Below are 23,619 nucleotides of genomic sequence, written 5' to 3' on the forward strand. Positions count from 1 at the left end.
TGTTATTGGATGCTTCTGTAGAAAAGAAGTCATAGAAATGTCTTTCATTTGATCTGGAAAGTCAATATAATTTTGGACATCCACAGTATGAGTGTCTGGATTATGGTTTGATTTAATACTAAATGATATAAAAGGCTGCTCCCGTGGGGAGAGTCATGGGTGATGCCACTGGGTCACCTGAGTTACAGCTGTATACAGGAGGAAAAAGGAAACTAAGCAAGTTAACTGGCATGACTGTACACAGCAAAGCCAAGTCCTGGGCCCAGATCATTTACTGCATGAAATTTTTTTCCTTTCTTGTATATTCCCTACCTACCTTAAAAAGCTATAGTGGAAAGTAAGATGAAGCCACAGATACGAGAGTGGACAGAAGAGCATAAAGTGCAAAACCAAGGCATCTATAGCCATTATTTGCAAAATTTAAGTTTATTGTATATCTTTCTAGTAGGCCATATATGGTCTACACAATTTCTTACTACACAACTTACCCAGCTCTTTTCTCTAACCATCCTTATTTCACGGCATGGAGCTAATGTGTGCATGTATGTGTGTGTATGTGTGTGTGTGAGTGTGTGTGAGAGTGAGTGAAGGTGGATGGTTATGTTAGTAATTGAAAGCATCATGTCAAAGAAGATGATGGGAAGTAGAGCAGTTAAATATTTTGGGGGACTGGGTTTCATGTTTCAGGCATTCTTTATGAAATCCAGTAATTCAAAGTCTGCTGTACTACTTTCTCAAGTTGTTTGACTCAAGATATTTTGGAACTTAAACCATGCTGCAGAAAACAACTTTTGTTCTTTAGAACATTTGACATTCTGGCAAAGTAGCCAGGGCCATTCTGTGAGATGAAGGCACCTGCAAAGTATAGCAATTATGAGCATAAAATTTTGAAAGTGGGGAAAGCAGTCTTTTAAAAAAGTAAACTTAGAACTGGATAATCTATATATAAAGAGGCAAAACCAAGGCATCTATAGCCATTATTTGCAAAATTTAAGTTTATTGTATATCTTTCTAGTAGGCCATATATGGTCTACACAATTTCTTACTACACAACTTACCCAGCTCTTTTCTCTAACCATCCTTATTTCACGGCATGGAGCTAATGTGTGCATGTATGTGTGTGTATGTGTGTGTGTGAGTGTGTGTGAGAGTGAGTGAAGGTGGATGGTTATGTTAGTAATTGAAAGCATCATGTCAAAGAAGATGATGGGAAGTAGAGCAGTTAAATATTTTGGGGGACTGGGTTTCATGTTTCAGGCATTCTTTATGAAATCCAGTAATTCAAAGTCTGCTGTACTACTTTCTCAAGTTGTTTGACTCAAGATATTTTGGAACTTAAACCATGCTGCAGAAAACAACTTTTGTTCTTTAGAACATTTGACATTCTGGCAAAGTAGCCAGGGCCATTCTGTGAGATGAAGGCACCTGCAAAGTATAGCAATTATGAGCATAAAATTTTGAAAGTGGGGAAAGCAGTCTTTTAAAAAAGTAAACTTAGAACTGGGTAATCTATATATAAAGAGGTTTTTTTTTTTTAATGCCCTCATATGTTTCATTGGTTGTCTTTTCTGATAACGTTATCTTTATTTATAGTTCTGCAGAGTCTTAAATCTAATGCTGTAAGAAGAATACTTACAACAAATCTTATATCAATCATACTGTTTGGACTTGCCTGGAAAGCGTTCCCAAAAACCTGACCTAGCAAGGCAGCAATATCAAAGAAAATGCTTTCAACTAAAAACTGATTTGTGATGAAATGTGAATTTCATGCCATTTAAAAGTTAAAAGACACTAGAAATGGATTGAGCATGACTACAGAAGGAAAGAGGCAGACTTAAAGAATTACTGGTGGAATTTTGCTTTATCTCCAGGGTTGGAGTCAAATTCCCAAAGGATAGTTTCATCCCCTCAAATCACCACTGGCTTGAGGCTAGATTAAAGTGGATGGCGATTCAATGTAAAGAACATTGGAAAAAATATCAGAAGATCTAAATTCTGAGAGCAACCTTGGCAGAATGGTACGAAAAGAGAAAATGGAGTACAAAGAAGCTGGAGTTCAATAGTTTCAACAGCTGAACTATTTGATTCCTCTGTTGGGTAACATCCACGCTCCTATTTTCAAAGCTATCTTCTTTATCCCCTCATCATCTTGTGAAACTTTAATTTTTTGAATGTGTTCTCATGTATTATTCACTCAAATAACTTATAAGTCCTTTCAAGTCTATCTACAAAGCTGAATATATAACTCACTCCAAAATTATGTGTAATATATTATGTAACAAAAACTAAATCATATTTTCTTTCCAAATAAACTATCTCTACGAGTGTGTATAGTTCTAGGTACAAGTTCTTGACCCTCAATCTTCTCATTTTTGTCTACATTTATGCATTGTCCACATGAACTGATACTGAAACAGGTTCGGGAGGTGATACAATTATATCACTATATGACTGTTAGGGTTGTGGAGGCTGTCTGGTAGACTTGGAACTGGCAATGACAGAAACATCTATATCCCTAAGGACCTCAGAGAGGTTGAGCGATGACAGCCGTAAGGACAAAGACAGGAGTAGGGAGCTGGTGTAATTCACATTTGTTAGAGTGTGTATTGTGGGTATTTTTTTTTTTTTAACCACATGAGGGTGTTTTCAAGGATAGATGAGGAAGTAGATGTTAATGGCTTCGAGTGCTTCCTAAGGATACTATTAAAAATATCTTTGAATTTTTATGCCTCAGTCTGTCTCTGCAAGATAGATCTCTGTGACAATAGGGTTCACTGTGGCTTCCATCTAGATTCTGAGTGAAAAGAACAAGACCAAAATCTATCTAGGAAACTAATATGGAGTCCTGTTATTTTCAAGAGAAAATGACATACCCTTGAACAAAATCAAATTATTTTCATAAACACAGCATTTGGTAGAATTTGAATAACATTTTGCAGCCCTTGATATTCTTCTTCCTTGCTTAGAATTGTTTCCTATCACACAATTATCCTCATGTTAACTTGAGATCCTGAATTATTAAAAAGCTTTGTTTTTCCATATACAGTCACGGTAGCCAAATGCTTCTTGACAATCCAGAAATCATTTAAAGCAAAGCAACAAACCAAATGACAGTTTGTTTTCAGTTTCATGCTCTTTGTTAGAATTTCACCTTGTATTTTGCACTTGCAGAAAAGCTGGTTCTCCACCGGACAGTGTAAAGTCGCACCTCAGACGTCTTTTGGTTCTTGGGGACAGAGTTGTCGGCCCAGCTGACCCTCACGGCATCGTGGGTGAGCGCCACAGCCTGTACACCTACTGGTGGGAGCATGGGGGTGGAGATATCTGGGACCGAGGTGGGGAAATCATCAAGCAAAGGATAATAATCAACGGGGTCCGTGGGATCTGGGTTAAAAAACCCGCCAAATGAAACACAAATAAATACATAAACAAAAGCGTTAAAAAAATAAACATCAGTGGTAACACATCACAATGAGTTAAATGCATGGCAATAATGATGAAAGGGAACATGAGAAGAACAGAAAAAAATGCAATTAATTAAATCAGAAAACACATTAGAAACAGTATTCTCATACCACAAAAACAACTGAAGATTTCCCATCCTTTCCCCATTTCTTTAGAGTGGTTTTTATAAATGGGGCTGTCACTTTGAGTATATAGTTCAAAAATCTGTTCTTTAAAAAATTTGTTGTACATTGCTTTGTAGAAGATCCAGTATAGAATTGATCAGTTTTACAATGATATACATAAAACAAGATACATTTTTTAACAGCTTTTTCCTCCTCTTCCTGTATAGTTTGGTTTCTTATTGCTTAGCTTATATCTATATAAATATTATTTAGAAGACAAACTAAAAATACAGAACGAAGTGCCTTGACATCCATAGCAACCTGTGTATGGCTATGACTGCACAAGCCAGAGTGCCCAGGAATACAATAGAGACATGAGTCAAGTTTGTATCTGTTAATTAGGTTTTAGAGCATGTCAATTTTATTCACATTCTCACAGAGTAATTAGCTAACATTTTGGCCCTTGAAGGCATTTCTATACGCTACATTCCTAGTTCAAAAACTTTAAGTTTGGTGGAAAGACTTAATATTATTGGACGAGAGAACAGAAAAGTATTGACAGACTGATGAGATTTGCAGAGGTGTACACGTGTGTCAATCCATAACGTAATTGGAATCTGCATAATGATGTGTATTTTTTTTACATGATTCCACCAAAAACTCTTGTAATGATTTTCATGCTGGGGATATCAGAGTCAGAGAAGTTTATTTGGTGGCTATAGCAATAGTCCAATTTTGAGCATTTTATTTTCTCCTTCAGATATTTACATTTCGTAAAACGTTACCATTCTATTATATAATATGTATTTTTGCTAATACCAAAATAAGATGTGATAACACAGCTCTCAAGCTAGGTATAGGATGCCATTTGGAGAGATGAGACCCACTGCAATACAGAGGAGCTGGAGCATCAACATCCAGAGTTTATTTTTTTAAACAGCCTAGTTCAAAGTGGAGTGGCTGCTGGCTGGTTTTGATGATTACTTTACTTTGTCCACTGCATTTCAAATGCCTAGCCTCTATTCATCACTGTTTCCTGATGAATTATTTAGCAGTTTCCTGGTCTCTGGTCTTTGGAGCAAAATATAAACCCAAACCAGAAATAGAACAAAAAGCTAGAAAATGAGGGAGAAAGAGAAATAGAGAGAAAGAGAGAGACCAAAGTGTATATTAAAAATTTAATGAGAAAGCTCAGGCTTTCTGTATTTCCTTTAATGTCTCTTTTTATTATGGACTCCTTTACACTGAAAATGGACTTATGAAATGATGAAGGGGAAGCTGAAGACACTGAAGCCTCCAGGAGGCCCTCCGGCATTCATCAGGTAAGTATAGCCATGGAGGAGGCTTTTGCTGAGTCAAAACAGGTGATGCCCTGCTTTTACGTGTGTTTATTTTGACTAGCTTTCCAACAAGTATGCTGAACACATGAGGTGGGTAATCCTAAATACACAAGGGTCTCCTGCCAACCACACTGGACAGTGCAGGAATTGAGCATTTCCAACAGAGCAGAACACTCCAGTGGCCAGCAAGCGTGGCTGTGAATACATATTACATATACTGCTAATTGTCTTTTTCTCCCAGGTCACAAACTATTTGAGTAATTGAACTTAAAGCATTATTTTTATGCTTAACGACACTTTTTTTCCTCCTTTTGCTTCCTGGTTCTGTGCTCCTTATATCTCACTGGTTCTCAGTGATTAGATTAGATTTTTTTTTTTTGGCTTATTTCTATTAGTAGGTTATACTCATTTTTTTTTTTTTTGTAATTCAGTTTTGTTATATTTGTGTGTATCTGTGTGTGTTTGTATAAAATAAAATAATAAATATGTTTTTAAATTTTAGTTATTTACTATTTTATTTATTTTATTTTACTTTTTTCTTTTATTTATTTTCTATTTAATAATAAAAATGCTTTTTAATTTTATTTTTTGCTAAAGTGCATATGAGCTTGCTGGGGGAGAGAGGAGAAAGAAAGCACCCCCATGGGGAATGGTTATATTATAATCCCTTCTACTCCATTTTTCCCTCCAGGCAGGATCTTGAGTACACATGCACATGTACCTGGTATGTTTTTCAAGCTGCTGCATCCAGGACCTGAACTGGGCAGTTCACCATATGAGATCCCACTGCCTTAACCACTATGCCACTAGCCGGCACATTTACTAACTTCATATAACATTATGAGATGTAGTGATTCTACTTCAAAAAATGGCAATAGTCAATCCTGCCCATTTCCGGATTTTAGAACAGCACACTACTAGGACTGTTGTTAATGATTTTTTTTTTTTTGAGAGGTTTTTGCTATAGGACACATGCACTCACCAGACAGACAGAGAGAGACAGAGAGACAGAAAGTGAGAAATCACCCCCCTGGGGGGATGGCCACGCCGCAATCCCCTCTCCTCCATTCTCCTCTCAGGATCTTGGGCATGCACACACAAGTGCCCGGCGTGAGTTTAAGCCACCAGGTCCAGGACTCGAACCTCAGTCGACTACATGAGAGTTCAGCTACATAGCCATTACGCTAACTGCTGATCCATTAACGAGTTTCTTGAAGTAGATCTGGAATGCTTCTCTCATATTTCAAGCAATTCTATGAACCTCCATGACCCAAGAATTTCTACTCTTAGCCGAGTTTTTCTTTCCTAGTTTAGGGATTTATTTCATTGTAGCTTCTCAGTTTAGTCATCACTTCTAAAGCTGTGCTGTTTAATATGACAGCCACTACTTACATAAGCTATTTAAATTTAAATTAAATAAAACAAAAGTTTTAGAAATTCACTTCTTGTTTTTATACTTATCAGTTTCAAATGTTCACTGTCCACAAGGGTCTCCTGCCAACCACACTGGACAGTGCAGGAATTGAGCATTTCCAACAGAGCAGAATACTCCAGTGGCCAGCAAGCATGGCTGTGAATACATATTACATATACTGCTAATTGTCTTTTTCTCCCAGGTCACAAACTATTTGAGTAATTGAACTTAAAGCATTATTTTTGTGCTTAACAACACTTTTTTCCCTCCCTTTTCTTCCTAGTTCTGTGCTCCTTATATCTCACTGATTCTCAGTGATTAGATTCAAGGATTAAAAAAAAGTAATTAAAAAGTTAAAAAATAAAAGACAAAATATAGCATCAGACCTTTTGCCAAGAAAAAAAGCCTATTCATGGCCGGCCACATTGGCACACTGGTAAAATGCTGTGTGATACTGAGGCAGCCACAAGGGAAGTTCCCAGGTTCCTGTCCCAAGGTCTCTCGTCCCTACAATCTTGGCTGGCCAAGAATGAGTTGAGTGAGGTGTGAGTCTTCACCTACTGAGGTTACCTCTCTCTCTCTCTTCCTCTCTGTCTCTCTCTTTTATGAAAGAAAGAGGTCACCTACTGAGGTTACCTCTCTCTCTTTTATGAAACTGCTGGTCCCTATTCATTATTATTTTAAAAATTGCTATAGGCGGGAACCAGCAGTTAGCGTAATGGCTATGTCGCTGGACTCCCACGTAGTCGACCGTGGTTCGTGTCCCGGACCCAGTGGCTTAAAACTCACGCCAGGTGCGTGTGCGTGCGTGCCCAAGATCCCGAGAGGAGAATGGAGGAGAAGGGATTGCGGCGTGACCATCCCCCCTGGGGGGTGATTTCTCGCTTTCTGTCTCTATGTCTCTCTCTGTCTGTCTGGCGAGTGCACGCGCCCTACAGTGAAAATCTCTCCAAAAAAAAAAAAATTGCTATAGGGCATGTGCACTCATGAGAGAGAGAAAGAGAGAAAGACTTAGAAAGGAAGCCATCAGGTCCGGGACTTGAACTGCTATTATCCATGTGGAAGTCCAGCACCTTAACCACCACACCATCTGCTGGCCCCAATAAAAATTAAAATTTTCAGGCATTTGGCTGGGTGGAACTTCAGCAGCTCTAGTACTGATATCCCCAGGATGTCATGAGGCTCCAGAGCTCAGCTATCTATGAGCACACGTGTGTCTAGAGCTCCATAGCCTGATGCTTACTCTGGCTTGATGCTTTTATAGCCTCTGATATATTTCGTATTTATTTTCTGCTGGCCTTCTTCCAAGAGTGCTCATGGGAATACGTTGCAGAAGCTCAGAGACAGAATGTCTTTGGTAGCACCATGACACATTTATTGAAAGTTTCTCCCAGAAACTTAACCTTTGGTTTTGTTTGCTTGTCCTTTGTTCTCTATGATGTGTGAAAACACAGAAAAGTATTTCTGCCATGTCCAGGGAACGTCCATTCTTTTCCTTGGGAAAGGGTGGCTCCTACTCCTTTCTCAGTTTTTATTGGCTGCTTCTTTGGTCAGAAAACTCCTCACACAATTTCAAACTTTTGTTATTATTTCATTTCTCAGAACCATTCAGATTATAGTCATATCAAGGAAAAAATGTCTTACGGATCACTGGTGTTTTGGAAATTGCTTTGGGAATGCCATATGCTGAGAATTAAAGAATGCCAACCAATGCTACAGGGAAAGACGCTGACAAAGTCTCAGATGGTTCTTTCTGAGCAACTTACCTTCAGTTCATCCAAACTTTACTACTACCACTTTTTGCTCAAGATTTTTCAAATTTCTTTTCCTACTTATAAATGTTTATGATTCCTTATTTATAGTCACTCACTGCATAGCCCTATAACACACAATATGGTTTTCAAAGTATAGGTGCAGTATGTGACAATAAAAATCAAGGACATAACACTTACATAATTTTCAACAGAGAACGTCACGTTCTTGTGTCTAGTAGGTGTTTGTTCCCTTTGCCCCTCAGGAGTCCTTCTTTGTGGACTCTGGCTCTGGTAAGAGTACAAGAGCCTTAGGAGACCCGCCATAGTGGAATTCTGTGTGGCACAAGCGCAACTCAACATTACCATGTCAATAAGGATCTTCTCAGCACCTTTTACCACAGGCCAGAAGGAGATAGCCTACTACATGCAAATCTCAGGAAACACTGGTACAGCCAGTGTGTCCTGCTAGTCTCAAAAAATCTTGCTGCTAGCACAGCAAGAAGATAAGTAGAAATTTCAGACACCCACCCACCATGTTTTACCTTTGTTTCCATGCTGGACTTCTATTTTCCTCATCTTTCTATATTTAGACGTAATACATTTGATAGTAAATATTTTATAGGATAAATGCTTATTTTTTTTCTCTCTCTTTTTTTTTAAAGGAGTTATGAGCCTTCAATAATACTATGAAAGCTATATATGGACTCTACAGATAAATGAATATATTGATATGTGCCCCAATTTTGCATCTTTCTGGGCAAATCACAGACCTCAAGACCAAATGCGGAAGATTCAGAGAAAAGGGAATAACAACTTTGCCTTACAGAGCTATCTGGTTGAAATCAATAGAGTGTTGGTATGGTCTGAAAGCCATCACATAACAACTGTGAATTTATATAACAACTGTATTCTCAAGACAGTCTATAAATGGAGCTTGTGGGCTTAGAAAACAAACTGCACCAAGTTCACATAAATTTGGGCAGTTGCAGAAGCCAAAGGAAAGCACTAGTTACTTTATACCTGCTCATTCTTATTCGGCTGGTCTTCACATCCCAAAAATTTTTGTGCTCTCTGGTGCTTGCTATTTCTGATCTTTTATTCTCATTAAGGTAAAAATGGCTGACAAATTAAATGAGGTCCAAGACGTTTGAGGAGTATGTGACTTCAAAATATTAATTAAAGAGTTGGGACTTTTGAGTTTTACTTCAAGGCTTCCGACATGAGTCTGGAGGTTTCAGGGATACTTAAGTGACATTCTAGTGACTCCAACCAGCCCCACAGAGGTATTAGTCATTCAATTTTGTAGCAACTCCACAAGGAGCACCCCATAAAGGGCTTAGACCACACCTTCTTACTGTTTTCCTCAGTGTGTTGAGCCCTTTCGCTTTCCCATGCTGCCTTTCCAGTCTGACTACGTAAGAATTCCTAGAGGTTAGAAGCCCTAGAATCAGTCACCCCTTTAAAATCCAGAGGTCCCATGCACTGCTGGGGTGCTCTGTGGGTCCAGCTCAGGAAAAAGCCACCCACCTCTGTGACTCAGCCTAGTCTAAGTCAGCCCCAGGAGGTCAGATTACCCTTGTCATCTTAGCTGAAGGACCCGTGCAGAGAAAGTGGTGCCCATTTGTGCATTCGACAGGCTTTCCACAGAGACTTTCCTAACTGGCACTGATTTGAGACAAGCTGGTCCTAAGAATGAAGAGTAGAATCAGGGCACCAAAACCACGAAGATATTAGGATGAAGAGTAGAATCAGGGCACCAAAACCACGGAGAAATTAGGAGAAGGAATAAAAAAACTATATTACCTAAGTCAATGTACTAATATAGAGACTGAATGTTTCTTGTTTAATTTTGAAAAATCAAAGAAAGAAAAATTTGAATGCATATGTTTGCATGTATGCATATATGCATGAGTGTGTGTGTGCACACACACACACACACACACACACACAGAGCTCAAGGGATGACTGCATATATTCATATTTGGGGTTTTCCTTTGTTTGTGTTTTGCTTCTTTTGCTTTAGTTTTTCTTTTTCCCCATAACTCAAACCCTGCCTACCTGTTCACTGAAGATTCGTGACCTGAGCTTACCTGTTATAGACCTGGTGGTGGCACTCTCATAAAGAGGGACTCCTTCTCCTGCATTGTTAAAAGCCTTTAGGGAGATCACATAATGGGAACTTGACTCTAGAGGGAAAAAAAAATATAAAAACATGTTGATTTACTTAGTTACTGAAATACTCAGGATAAACATTTTCTGCAAACAAATTTAATAGAATCTATTAAATAAATTGTTGGTTAAAAATGAGTGAGCTGGAGACCAGCAGATGGCATAATGGTTACATTGCCGGACTCCCACATATTTGAACCAGTTCGAGTCTCAGGGCCGGCAGTTTAAAACTCATGCTGGGCATATGTGTATGCATGCCCTAGATCCTGAGAGGGAGAATAGAGGAGAAGGGATTGTGGTGTGGCCTTCCCCTCGGTGGTGGGGGGAGTGATTTATCTCTTTCTCTGTCTCTCTGGTGAGTGTATGAATCCTATAGAAAAAAGTTCTTTAAAAAAATAAATGAGTGAGCTGGATCCTGGGAAGAAAGTGTCAGTGACAGTAATACAGGTTTTTGATCTTCCTGAATCCCCATGTAAAAAAAAAATCAACTGAATGATCGATTTTAGAAAACCCAAAACAGGTGCTTACTACAGAGCTAGGTAATAAGGAATGCCCTCGAACCCTAGAATACATGTGGGTGTGAATAAATAACCAGCAACCTTCCAACCTGTGTATTGTCTGTATCTTGCATTGCATCTGAAGATAGGATCATACTAAAATAACTACTAGGTAATGCTAGAAAGTGCAGTTTGAGAACAGCAAATGCCAACACTCAAAATTAACCTGCAGTCTCCTCTCCAGGACAAGTCCCCAAATGAGTACACACTACTGAGGATATATGTGAAATATGGCACAACTAAAGCAATAGAAAGAAAGGGAAAGTCCAGATAAAAGGAAGAGTGAGATGGAGCCAGTAGGTGGTGTGGTGGTTAAATAGCTGGATATCGCATGGCCAACTGTGGTTCAAGTCCTGGACCTGGTAGCTTGAAAAATCACACCAGGAACATGTGTGTGCATGTTCCAAATCTTGAGAGGAAAATGGAGGAGAAGGGACTGTGGCATGGCATTTCACTTACAAGGTAGAATATGCGATCATTATCTGGCTTTTTGACAGTAACATCTGATGCCCAAAGAAGTTAGCATAATTAATTTAAGATACTTAAGATAACATGATTCAAGGATTTGGGAGTAAACAAAAAGATAACAATTAATATGAAGGGTACAAGGCCAGCAGATGGTATGGTTCAGGTGATTGAATCCCACATGGCCTACTGCATGTCTTGAAAATCATCCCAGGTGCATGTTCATGTGTTTCCAAAATTCCAAGAGAAGTACAGAAGAGACAGGGTTGTGGTGCAGCCATGCTCCCTAGGGGGGTGATTTCTCACTCCCCCATGAATCCCCCCACCTCTCTCAGGCAAGTGCAGGTACCCTATAGTAAGCTTAAAAAAAAAAAAAGAAAAAAAAAACCAGAAACAATATAAAGGATACAGTCACATTGTTATCAATAAGCAATGAGGAATATTATTCCCCTGCTCCCTAGAATATTAACAAATTAGCTGTATGCACCCAGAATGATCAGAGAAGACATTGACCTGAACACTGACCAATGATTAACAAATTTAATTAACTAAGTCTAAACGAGGGTTAAAAGGGAGAGATTTTATTTTGTAATGGCTACATGTTCTGGTATCATAGATATGTTACAATTGTAAGAGAAAATTCAGAGAAAATAGGGACAGTAGATACAAAACAAATGTTTCAACAACTATTATTGATGGTGATAATTGTACTGTAGTTACCCTGAAACTAATATAATAAAGGATAAAGCAAAATATATAACTGCAAAGTTTAGTTCTATCACCCCTGGTGTCCTTGAGATGTAGTTATAGATGTAAAATAGAAAAAAGATAAAGTCCTGTGTTTCTGAAATTGAATTGGAAATTTAAACTCAAAGGATATTTTATCTCTGTTCTAGCTCTGGTCACAGAAAAAACCTAGAAATATTGATGCAGTAGCAACAAGTGTCCCTAGCATGCAGACTACAATATTAAAAGAAATTTCCAAGAAGAAAGAAGAGTTTCTTGCAGAATTGCTTGATTCCTAATGTGAAGCTAGACACATGGCAATTTAGCCTGGAATCTCTTGACATACTGGATAGAAAGGAAGCAACCTAGACACATGCCAATTTAGCCTGGAATTTCTTGACATACTGGATAGAAAGGAAGCAACCAGAGACTAATAGGATCGTGTCAAATGGGTTCAGGAGTCAAGCTGAAGAAGCTTCTGAGGGCTGAAGATGAGAACAAACTGGGGATATATAAAGAAATACAATGTATTAAAACCCATCAATGAATTCATATAGATATTTTGAGAAATAACAACTGGTCACTTCTGAAGCTGAGAGAGAGCTAAATTACTCTCTTGAAAACTGGTAAAAGATGATGCATTACTCTAGTCTCCTAAATAAACTCTACCAAAGTGAAACCAAGCAGCACATAAAAGGACTATTTCCTTATAAAGATTTAGGTAACAAAAATCAAGCGATGAAATGAAAATATCACTATTTTGCAACCCCTATGAGTGAATGAAAAGAAAAAAAAAGAATTCGTAATTGTGGGGCTAGCAGGTGGCATGGTGGTTAAGAGGTGGACTCTACGTGGTCGCCCATGGTTCAGATAGCGAACCTGGCGGTTTGCTTTCTCTCTCAGCTTGTGCATGCTTGTTTCCTCTCTGTCTGGTCAAATTGAAGTATAAAAATAAATAAAATTAAGCCAGTAATTCTTTAAAAAAAAGAAAAGAAAGAAAGAATTCACAATCACTAAGAGAGATAACCAGATAGCATGTACCTTCAGATGAAAAGACACATTATTTTGTAGAGTCTTGCCAAAAAGATCAAACTTATTTAGTTTGAGCCAGCTTTTGAATTAAAATGCCAGTTTTGCATGGAATACAGCAAAGGAACATTTTGAACTCCAACTTATAATACTTCATTAAGTTATACAGTTGCTGTACGTGGTTTTCTGTGTTTTGGTTTTTACATCACAGTTTAAAAAGCTCTTTCAGAATGAGTAAGTTTATTTCTTGAGAGTGAGCTCAGAAATTCAATTAGATCGATTTTTTTTCATGATATTTGTATGTGTTAAAGATATTGCCATTTTAGACCATGATGTCATTAAAACCCACACACATACACACACACACAGAAGAACGAAATAAGAGTATTTCATTCCCAAATAGTCAAAATGCTTCTATTCAATGAATTGCTTCTCTTGCAAAAGGAGGTATCTCTTTTTTGAAAATGTATGCGGTCATACTAGTTTACTAAGAGAGAAGCAATCGGCAAGTGTCAAATGCTGTTTGAGATCTAAGGCTACTTTGTGAAAAGTGAACCTCTGTTTTTAGGTTACTAACATAGTTCTGGGTAGAGAAAACAATGAAAGACTACATAAAATTAACCAATAAAATGTGTGATCTAGCATATGAGTGATTTATAAGTTTAGAAAAATTAGTAAAAAGTTGAATAGCGTAAAAAGACTTCTTGGTAGATCTAGACTTTGAACAAGAGCTTGTGGAGAAGAGAATTTGGAGGAAGGACGATAGTAGGTATTAGACATTTCAGGAACAAGGTGGAAAATAGTAATAATACACTTAGATAAGTCAGCAAAATATTTTTTCCACCAGGAAAAATATCCTTTGTAATCATTACAGTAGAGATTAAGTCTGATTTCAAACATGATTTATCCATGCAATGACAATATGAACATTTGTATTAGGTTTGAACCATATGAAATTGCCTTTTTTGTGGTTCAAATTTGGTTCAACTTAATACTTCTGTGTACTTGAATTTATCTATGAATCTATCAAGGGAGTGGAGAAGAGATCAGAAATTCCAAACTGAAATGTTTATGAGTTAGGTTTGTGTGTATGTGTGTGTTCTAGGTTAGTCTTGTATTGTTTTGCTTTCTCATCATAGTGGAGCAGTGGAGGGATTTGTTTATAGTGCATGAGAGAAGAGGGCTAAGATAAGCCTAAAAGTACACAATTTAAGCAGTGAGCTCACTATTGGGTTCTGAGGTAATATTTAATATTATATATTATTTTAAGTCACCATATATGGTGAAGTTTATTTTATTCATGATAGAGCTCATGCTTGAGACAGAGAAGTACCCTCAATAGGCTCTGGTCATGCTGTGATCCCCTTCCCTCACCCTCCAGTTCATCCGGGGCTTGGGCACAGGCACGGATGCCTAGCATGTTTCAGGTCAACCAGGCTGGGATCTAAACCTCTGGTTGGCCTATGGCTTCCAGCACTGCTGCTTGGTGAGCTGCCAACTGTACCAGGGGGCTGGGCCTCCAAGATGATATTAGCATGTGGAAGGAGTTCCAGTTTTGTAAAATTTTCTGGAAATCCTAAGTTTTAAGCAAACTCACTCCATTTTCAAGTATTGGCAGGTAAGTTAAATAAACCAAATAAACCTATTTAGCAAAACAAAATAGATCTCTGGAGTAAAATTAGGCCATCTCTATTGTGCTTTAAAGTTAGATTCCTACATACACAACTACATGCAAATATACATCTATTCATGGAAAAACAGATAAAGTCTTGTGTTCCTTATTCAGACAGTCAGCCATAAGACAAACAGCAACAAAGTACAAATTCTATGGAGTAAGGGGGGGTGAGAATAAAATAATAAAATAACAAGGTATTCACCTATGGAAAGAGGTTGGCTATGGCTGTTTTACATTCATATCTCTAACTGAATAGAATTCAGAGTAGAGAATGTCTTACTTGAGAGGAAGCTTTGAGTCCCTCCTCAGGATTAACAGCTGAAACATACAGGTGGTAGGAAGGTCCAAGAGACGGTAGGTCCAGCCTCGCCTCTCTTCCCAGCTCCCAAGAACCCAGTTTCTCATCTCCTTGAACCACATACTCTATCACAGTCTCTGAACTATTATTGAATTATTGACCTTCCGTCTTTTGGAGTGCATATTATTTCTCATTTCAAAGGCAAAAACAACAAATCTCACCTTGTGGTTCAGATTTTTTCTCTCACTCTGAATGACAGCATGTGGCATCTAGCTACTCTTCAATGGCTACTGTATGTTCAGTAGTTACTCAATATGGCTACTGAGCAAGATTCGTTTCTTCATCTCATCCTCCCCCATAAACATGAGATAATTATCATCCCAATAAGACTCTTGCTAATATTGATACTCATCAAATCTCTAACCATCTGAGTCATGCCAGCATCGTTCCCTTGATATTTAGCTCTGGTATAGGGAACACTAACCAAGAACCTGAGGCTTTATAGTTTACTAGCTGTGGAGTTAATGAATTACACTAGTCATTAAATTCCACAAATCCCAACTATCCTGTGCACACCTTAGGAGAGATGAACCTTAAATTTAAATAAAAACGTTGTAACAACTGAGTCCTGGATAAGGTAAACAGATTTGCAATGGAGTGGTAATAAAAAAATATTGCATAGAGCTAGAAGAGGTCTTAGCGATTTCTTACTCCAGTATTTTCCTTGCCATTAGTACTTTGAGGCTCAGGTGACAGCACTGACTTTTCTATAGCAACGCAGAACTAAGTAGATAATAAAAGTCTGGGGACTTGGCAACCACTTTGTCCCTTTTCAAGGAGCTTTCTCCTGTGCTTGTCACACTCAACCTGTCCATTAACATCTGTCAGGCTCTCTCTGGCCACTGCATTCTAGATCTACTGAGGAAAACAATAGGATTTTCTTCCTGCCTGTATAAAACTTGCTCTAATACAGAATCTGGCTGGACAACCACAATAAATGTATTAACAATTTATTGGTTAACTAATGAACAATTGAATACATTACTTCAATTCTCTTTCATATTGTGATGGAGATATCCATTTGAATGTGTACTGAGAAAGGTGCTTTAAGTACTAATTAGGAGCAATAGAGAAAAGGTTTTCTCTCCATGTGTACGAAGAACGTAATTTACTAGTTGATCGCTAGAGGGCAATGTGGAACCATTTTCCTGCACATGCTCAGACCTCTTAAACTTTAAAACCAGTAAATCACAAAAGAATTGCTCCCTCTATAGAAGCAACAAATGAGTTAAACACATTTAGTATTATCATAATGTATTCTAAATGAATTAATCATTAATTATGGTCAGACCCCATTGTTCAGGAATACACTTAATGACAATTATGACAGTAAATTTATTTTTGTATTTGCTGAAATGTTGCGAATATCTAGGCTTGAAAATTTATCAGTTGCTCCTGAAAAATAAAGCACAGCAGCATTTTCTTATGTGAATTCACTGTAATTGAATCATACTGAAATAATTTGAATTTCGGTGGATGTCCATGGGAATTATTTTTAATTATGAATACTGATTCCAAATTATTTCAAATTATTGATCTTATTTTGACCATTGTTTGGATAATCTTTCTTATAGAATATATCAGGATGAGATAAACGAGGTGAATAAATAATAATTCTTTAAGCATTCGGTATGTATGACTCTTGGGCAGTATCTTCTCTGTGGTCAGGAAAAAGGGGGAATAAATGCACATTTCTTGATTATAGGGGCTATAAAATACAAGGGGTCTGTAATCAGGAGAAGCTTTGGTTGCCCTTTCCCAGAGATCTGATAGATGAGAGACCCATTATTCTAAGAGCTTTTGTTGAGGCTTCTCAGAATGTAGGAGGTGAATCTGGTTTTCTTGGACTGAGGGAATGAATCAGAGGGCTGCAGACATCCCCACAGGAGCTAGTCCAAGATGCCGTATTTGGTATTAACACCAGTGGGAAGAACATCATTAGTTTTAGTTCATATTTGTTTGAATCAAATGCAGTGGCACGTGCCAGCTTGACAGCGTATATTCCTTTATTCATCACAGATTATGTACTTCACTCCATGGCCCTATTCATACCAAGTGCTTGTTGGGGCCCAGTCTCTATGCTCCTGCATCTTTCGCCCTCGCTGTTAAAACTGCCAACAAGTCAATTAGAGAAAATGAGTGGTAGCTCTTTTCCTAATGCAGACACCTGCTCATTGCAATGAACTAGGGCTACCATATCAACAGACTATAGGCCACTGGATTGCTGTCAGATGGTCAATGTTACCAAACACCTTTGACCCCACTGGACCAGAGCTATTTAATTAAGCATAATGGGCAAAGAACAAATACAGCTAATGGCATTGATCCCTTAAAAGGATGAGCAATTCATATTTGAGAAACAAGCAATTTGTACAATACATTCCATTCTACTCATTATGAATAGTCTGTTAATTTAATTAATAGCAAATCTAACTAGCACCTAGTAAAGATTTCCTTTGTTCTTTTTCAAGGAGGCCTGCTCAAAGAATTGTTAGATTGTACCATAATTTGCTCATTAACCAATCTTGTACATACCAGCCTTCACCTAGTGAGTATGCCAAAGTATTTGAGTTCAAGGAAGAAAAATCTAACGGAATGTTCTTTAATCTATATTACCAGGAAGGACATCAGGTAAGAATAAACTTAAAAAAATGTTTTAGTGCTTGTTAGATAGAAAGTGCTTAACAAATATTTATTGAAGTGATGAATGTATGAGACACAGAAAGGCTAAGTGACTTACTGAAGGTCGAATACTAGGTTTGTCAGAAAAGTCATGATCTTGGGACCAGGAGATGGCGTAATGGTTATGTTGCTGGACTTCCACACAGTCGACCACCGTCCAAGTCCCAGACATGGCTACTTAAAACTCAGACCAGGTGCATATGCTTGCGTGTCCAAGATGCTGAGAGGAAATCGGAGAAAAAGGATTGCGGCCTGGCCATCCCCCCTGCGGGGGGTGTGATTTCTCGCTTTCTGTCTTTCTATCTCTCTGTCTCTCCGGAGAGCACACATGCTCTAGAGCAAAAAAAAAAAAAAACTCTCTCTCTCAAAAAAAGTCATGACCTATTTTTCTGCCTTTCTATGCAAAAATGCATCAAGACTTATCTGATAACCCAATACCAAGTTCCTAATTAATTTGAACACAGAACGCAGATTTCTTGATCCTAATCTGCACTTTGTGATACCTGTAAGTTTATGAAGAATTAATCTAGAGACATTGTATGCCTTTTCCTCCTCTCATTTTTATATTTTAATTCAGTTCTTCATCCACTGATTTGTTCACTCACTCATGTGTTGTCATTGAGCACCTTCTGTGTGGAAGACATGGTTATAAATTCTCTTATAAAACACTCTATTTTGCCTCATTAATCTCTTAATGAGAAGTGTTCGGTGAGATAGCTGGGTTGAAACCAAAACATCAGAGCAAAATGTCTTAGAATCAGAGAGGTTTTGTGGAGATAGTGGCAGTTTTGCTTATCCTTGGATGAACAAGGGCTGAGGGAAAGGGTGGAGTAAACGTATTCAGAGGAACAGTTCAAAGTGGTTGTAGATGGAGCATGTTAGACTCAACACTGGAAGACAGTGGTAACAACTCCTCCTCTTCCTCCTGACCCTCCTGAAAATAACATTTGTTGGATGTCTGATTAGGCCTTTTGTTAACTACCTCATTTTATTTAATCCATGCCTTAATCCAGATTCTGGCATACAGTAGGTACTGAATATATATTCTTGAACGAATGAATGGTTATTCCCTTTTTGTAGGTAAGTGGTAGAATGCCTAATTCTAAGCTCAGCCTCTTAGCCACTGTACTACTTGTCCTGTACCAAAAAAGAGCTGGCGAGCTGAAGAACATCTTGCACAAGTGTCAAACCAACAGTATTTTTAGGAAATTGATTTCTCAGAATGACGCAGTCCAGGGAAAGTGGAAAAATATTGAAAGCAGGTAATAATTCAGCTATTGTCAGCATCCAGACAAAGATCTCAAAGGCCTGCACTGATGTGATATAGAATAAATGAAAAGCAAAAGATGGACATAAGTGACATAGTTCATAGATTTCTTTGGAGGGACAAGAAAGAAAGGAAAAAATTAAAAGTTACTTCCAGCCTTAGAGTCTCAGATGAAACTCTCACTAGGACGAGGAAGTCAAGAAGGGAGAGAAGAAATTTCCGCTCTGTTTAGCATGGCCGGAAGAAAGGCATGATAGACCACAATGACTGCCTGCCTTGTGCTCTGGGATAAGAACCGTATGTAAATAGCTTGTGGTTTGGTACACTCATTCTCCGGATCTCAAGAAAGCAGTGCATCTACTACCAGATGCTCTTCCAAATCAGTGCTTCTGATTTTTCCACTGAGTTAAACCACGTGTCTTGAGGTTACTTGGCTCAGACCAGGGACAATCTGCTTAGAGTTGTTGGCTGTACACTGGTGAGAGCTGCCAAATGTATGTGGTAGCTTCTATCATATTTAGGAAAAGGAAACTGTTTTAAGTATATGGTGCTTTGATTTTAATTTTTTTCTTTAGGGGCCAGGCTGTGCTACCACAGTAATGCAACTGGACCTACATGGGAAGGTTCTGAGTTCGAGCTGCAGGCATGCTCACATGTACTATGATTTGGGCTGGCTGAGACTGGGTATTGATTGCAGAGTGAGGACCTTGTTGGGGAGGTACTCGACTCTATTCTTTCTCCATCTATTTACTCTTTCCAAAGGAATAAATAATATTTTGCCAATGAGCTCAGCAATAGTACAAAGTATATGGGGCAGGAATGATAACATCATCCCCATTTTAGAAACAGAGAGAGGCATGGAGGTCCGGCTGTACTCATCTCGGCCTGAGAAGGCATAGGTAAGATCTAAGTGTCTTGTTTGTGCTCAGGTTCCCATCTCCATAGTGTCGGTTCTGGGTTTTTCCTTGTGCCATTCTGCAGAGCAGCTTCTGGTCACCAATTACAGCAGAATCAACATCGCTCACCTGCTTGGGTTGGTGAGGTGTGCTTTGGCAGAGCGCCCTAGAGTCAGAGAAATGACTGAGTAAATGCTTAGATTACAAAGCATTACAAGCAGCTTACAAATGGAGCACTTAATGAAATGATTTCTCAGCAAAGCTTTACATCAGGAAATTAACCAGAGACAATAAAATCACACAGACAGCTTTTCTTTTTTCGTTCAAATTTCTCAAAACAAACAAACAAAAAAGCTAAATTAAATATTGGACAAGGTGGAAATCTTGTATGACCACCTAAAGATTCAATCAATAAGAAACACAAATACTGTTAATTTAGTTAATTCAAGCAAACAAATCATTTTATTTAAAATGTCAATAAAGACCCAGCATAGAGGTATAGGTGGTACAGTGTTGTCATGTGATACTGGAGTCCTAGAGGAGTCCAGGGGTTCAGTCCCCAGGTTGACCTAAATACATCTGACATGCACCTGTGATCCTGACTGGCTGGAAGACTAGGGGTAAAATCAGAGCATGCTGAGAGCCTGTCGGGGGTCCCCCAACCATGAAAGAAAGAAATAAGCAAACTTAACGAAATAGTCAAAATGACTCCTTAGGCTAAGGACAATAAAATAAAATAAGTTTTGATCAGGAACAAAAAGAGAAACCATAACTTCACAAATGCTTGCCATCTCTCTTCCTCTACTTCCTTTCTCCCTTTTTTTTTCCACTTTCTTTTCTCATTCTCTTCCTTACTTTCCTGACACATTCCTTGGGGTTTCTAAGAGAGGAGAAGCAAACAGGAAGTAGAAGAACATAGAACACAGACTACAAGAAGAGAGTGTGATGCAGACATGAACGGAGTGGCAGAGAGGAGCTCAGTGTCAGTACAAAGACTGAGGTTGTTCCTGAACACTTGCTGCTCCACAGCTCCACCCCGAGGTGCTTCCCTGTACTTATCTTCCCAGGAATACTAAGGTATGGATTCAGTCATTGCCCCACTCCAGAGATGAGAACACCACTGAGCTCCTGAAGTAGCAAAAAGCTAGGGTCTATCCACCCACAGGTCACAGCAGGATGAAGACAGTAAGAGAGCAAGAAGACTCACATGGTCTGCATTCTCAGAAGCGGAAAAGTACAAATGAGCACACAAAATGGAAATAATTGGGGGCTTCAATATGTCTCACTTTAATCAGAGCCCAGATTAAGTTTTCAGTGTTTAGTCATGTAGACCAGCATCGAATAAATACCATTTATTTTCTCCTAACATCATGGTACATGTTAGCCTATGTCACGGTGACTATCACTTTATACTTTCATGTTGTGTTTCACTCAACAGTTGTCTGAGACTGTGTGTGTGTAAGCACTTTGTGTGTGCGTATTTGTGTGTAAGCACATGTGTATACATCTGTGAGTCCTGAACTAGCCTGTTCAGGTGAAAGCAGACACCTGAATGCTAACCAGTAGTCACTCAGTATGCCAACTAGGTGATACTCAGATGTTCCAGTACCATGCAGCCTTTGTGCGTATTTGTGTATATTTACTTTTAATCACAGTTGCCATTTCTTTATGTACTGTTGTTTCTTTCCTGATTATTCTCAGACTAAGTCCCATTTCAATGAACCTCTAAATCTTGCAAAACAGTATCATCTCAGAGTACTTTCTGGGATGTTAGGAAGGTTCTCTATCTGATCTGTTCAAAGCCTTAGTCATTGGCCACTTGCAACTGTGGAGCACTTAAAGTGTGAGGAGCACAACTGAGGAACTGATTTTTAAAAATGATCTGGTTTTAATTTATTCAAATGTAAATGACCACATGTGGATATGCACACCTATGTAACATCTATGTTCACCCTTTCTCTCCCATGGGTGCTGCCATAGTTGCTTAGATCTGTGGACAATACCACGGACAGAGGAAGTGGATTCAGTATAAAGGGTTCCTCTTTCTTTCTTTCTTTCTTTCTTTCTTTCTTTCTTTCTTTCTTTCTTTCTTTCTTTCTTTTTTTCTTTTCTTTTTTTTCTTTTCTTTTTTTTTAAGACAGATTATTGCTATGGGGCATGTATGCTTGCCACAGAGAAAGAGAAAGCAATAAATCACCCCCGGGGGGGATGGTCACACCACAATCCCTTCTCCTCCATTCTCTTCTCGGGATTTTGAGCATGCACGCACATGTGCCCTGTGTGAGTTTAAGCTGCCAGGTCCAGGACTTATGGTCGACTACGTGGGAGTCCAGTGACGTAACCATTATACCATGTGCTGGTTCCTAGGGGTTCCTATTTCTATGTCAACATTTTTTCTTCAAATATGAAGTAACTCAGTACATATGCCTATTGTGATTTTATAGCCAGGTTGAAATTTAATAGGCTACATACATATGTAATGTTTGAAGAAAATAAACAAAAAAAAGCAGTTGTCTTGAATATGACTCAACTTCATATAATTGTCTTAATTACTATCTGCATGACAATAAGATTACCTAAACTAATGAACCTCAAGTACTCATGGTTTTCAATTCCTTGCTCTAATATTTGAATTTTTTGCTTGTTTGAATATATGCTTGACTCTGAACTATGACTAAATAGAAAGAAAAAACTTTGTTAATAATTGAAAGGGACATTGAATTAATGATAATCCTAAGGTATATATAAAAGTGAACTAATTTTAAACTCATACTTTAATCAAACATGATGAAATAATGTCAGAATAATTTGTAAGAATATAGGCCAAGGCTGGCAGGTGGTGTGGTGGTTAAGGGTGCTAAACTCCCACATGGCCAACTGTGGTTCGAGTCCCAGACCTGGAGGCTGGCTTTCTCACTTTCCCTTTCTATCTCTCTCATTTGGTCCTGTTCTAGTCAATAAAAATAAATAAGTAAATACAAAAAAAAAAGAATAAAGACCTGAAGCCAGTGAGTGGCATGGTGATTAGGGTGCTGGACTTCCACATAGCCACCTGCAGTTTGGGTCCCAAACCTGGCACCTTGCTTCCTAAATTTCCCTCTCTATGTTTCTCTCTGGTGAGCACATGTGTTCTATGGCAAGTTAAAAAATAATAATACATAAGATTAAATAAAAAAGATTTAAAAAAAGGAATAAAGGCCTGGTGAAAATAATAGCTACCAATGATAAATGGCACAAAGAATACAGCATTAGGCCAGGTGACCATAAATAAATATCATTTCTGACCTTAGTTCTCAAGGAAAATCAACTAATATTTTATTTATCAATGTAGGTACTTATGGAGGAGTAGATGGAAGAAACTAGAAAAAAACTTGTCAAAGTGAAATAGACTTAACATGAACTGACCCAAACCACCATCAGTAGTGACATTCACTAGACCTCTGAGTAAAATTCACAGTAAAAAGTACTGTCAGTGTCAGGAAAACAGGGAAATCAACAGCACAAAAGACTGAATAAGTTCCAACAAAATATATTAAAGTATGATTTTAATAGAGAATTTTGTACATAATTGCCTTAAATTGACATAGCTTTTAATACAGCTGCATATTTGGAAAATTTTGCTAAAAGACTACAAACAAAAGAAAATGATAAATAGTAACTTAAATGGTTTTGGGGGAAAAGTCTATAGTCAGACTGGTCTCTCTTTACTCTCTCATTT

General features: G+C 38.2%; 1 protein-coding gene across 1 annotated transcript in view; it reads right to left on the minus strand.

The window, feature by feature from the left end:
- The window catches only part of DCC (DCC netrin 1 receptor), a 521,919-nt gene that overhangs the window by 139,916 nt on the left and 358,384 nt on the right, over nt 1–23,619 (minus strand). Inside the window, exons 11-12 of the mRNA XM_027769938.1 lie at nt 10,168–10,263; nt 3,152–3,384 (exon numbers count right to left, since the gene is read on the minus strand). Coding sequence (XP_027625739.1) covers nt 3,152–3,384; nt 10,168–10,263 — 329 coding nt within the window. The remainder of the gene's footprint in view (nt 1–3,151; nt 3,385–10,167; nt 10,264–23,619) is intronic.

The sequence above is a fragment of the Tupaia chinensis genome, unplaced genomic scaffold (assembly GCF_000334495.1).
Source record: "Tupaia chinensis unplaced genomic scaffold, TupChi_1.0 Scaffold000098_2, whole genome shotgun sequence".
NCBI classification, from domain to species: domain Eukaryota; kingdom Metazoa; phylum Chordata; class Mammalia; order Scandentia; family Tupaiidae; genus Tupaia; species Tupaia belangeri.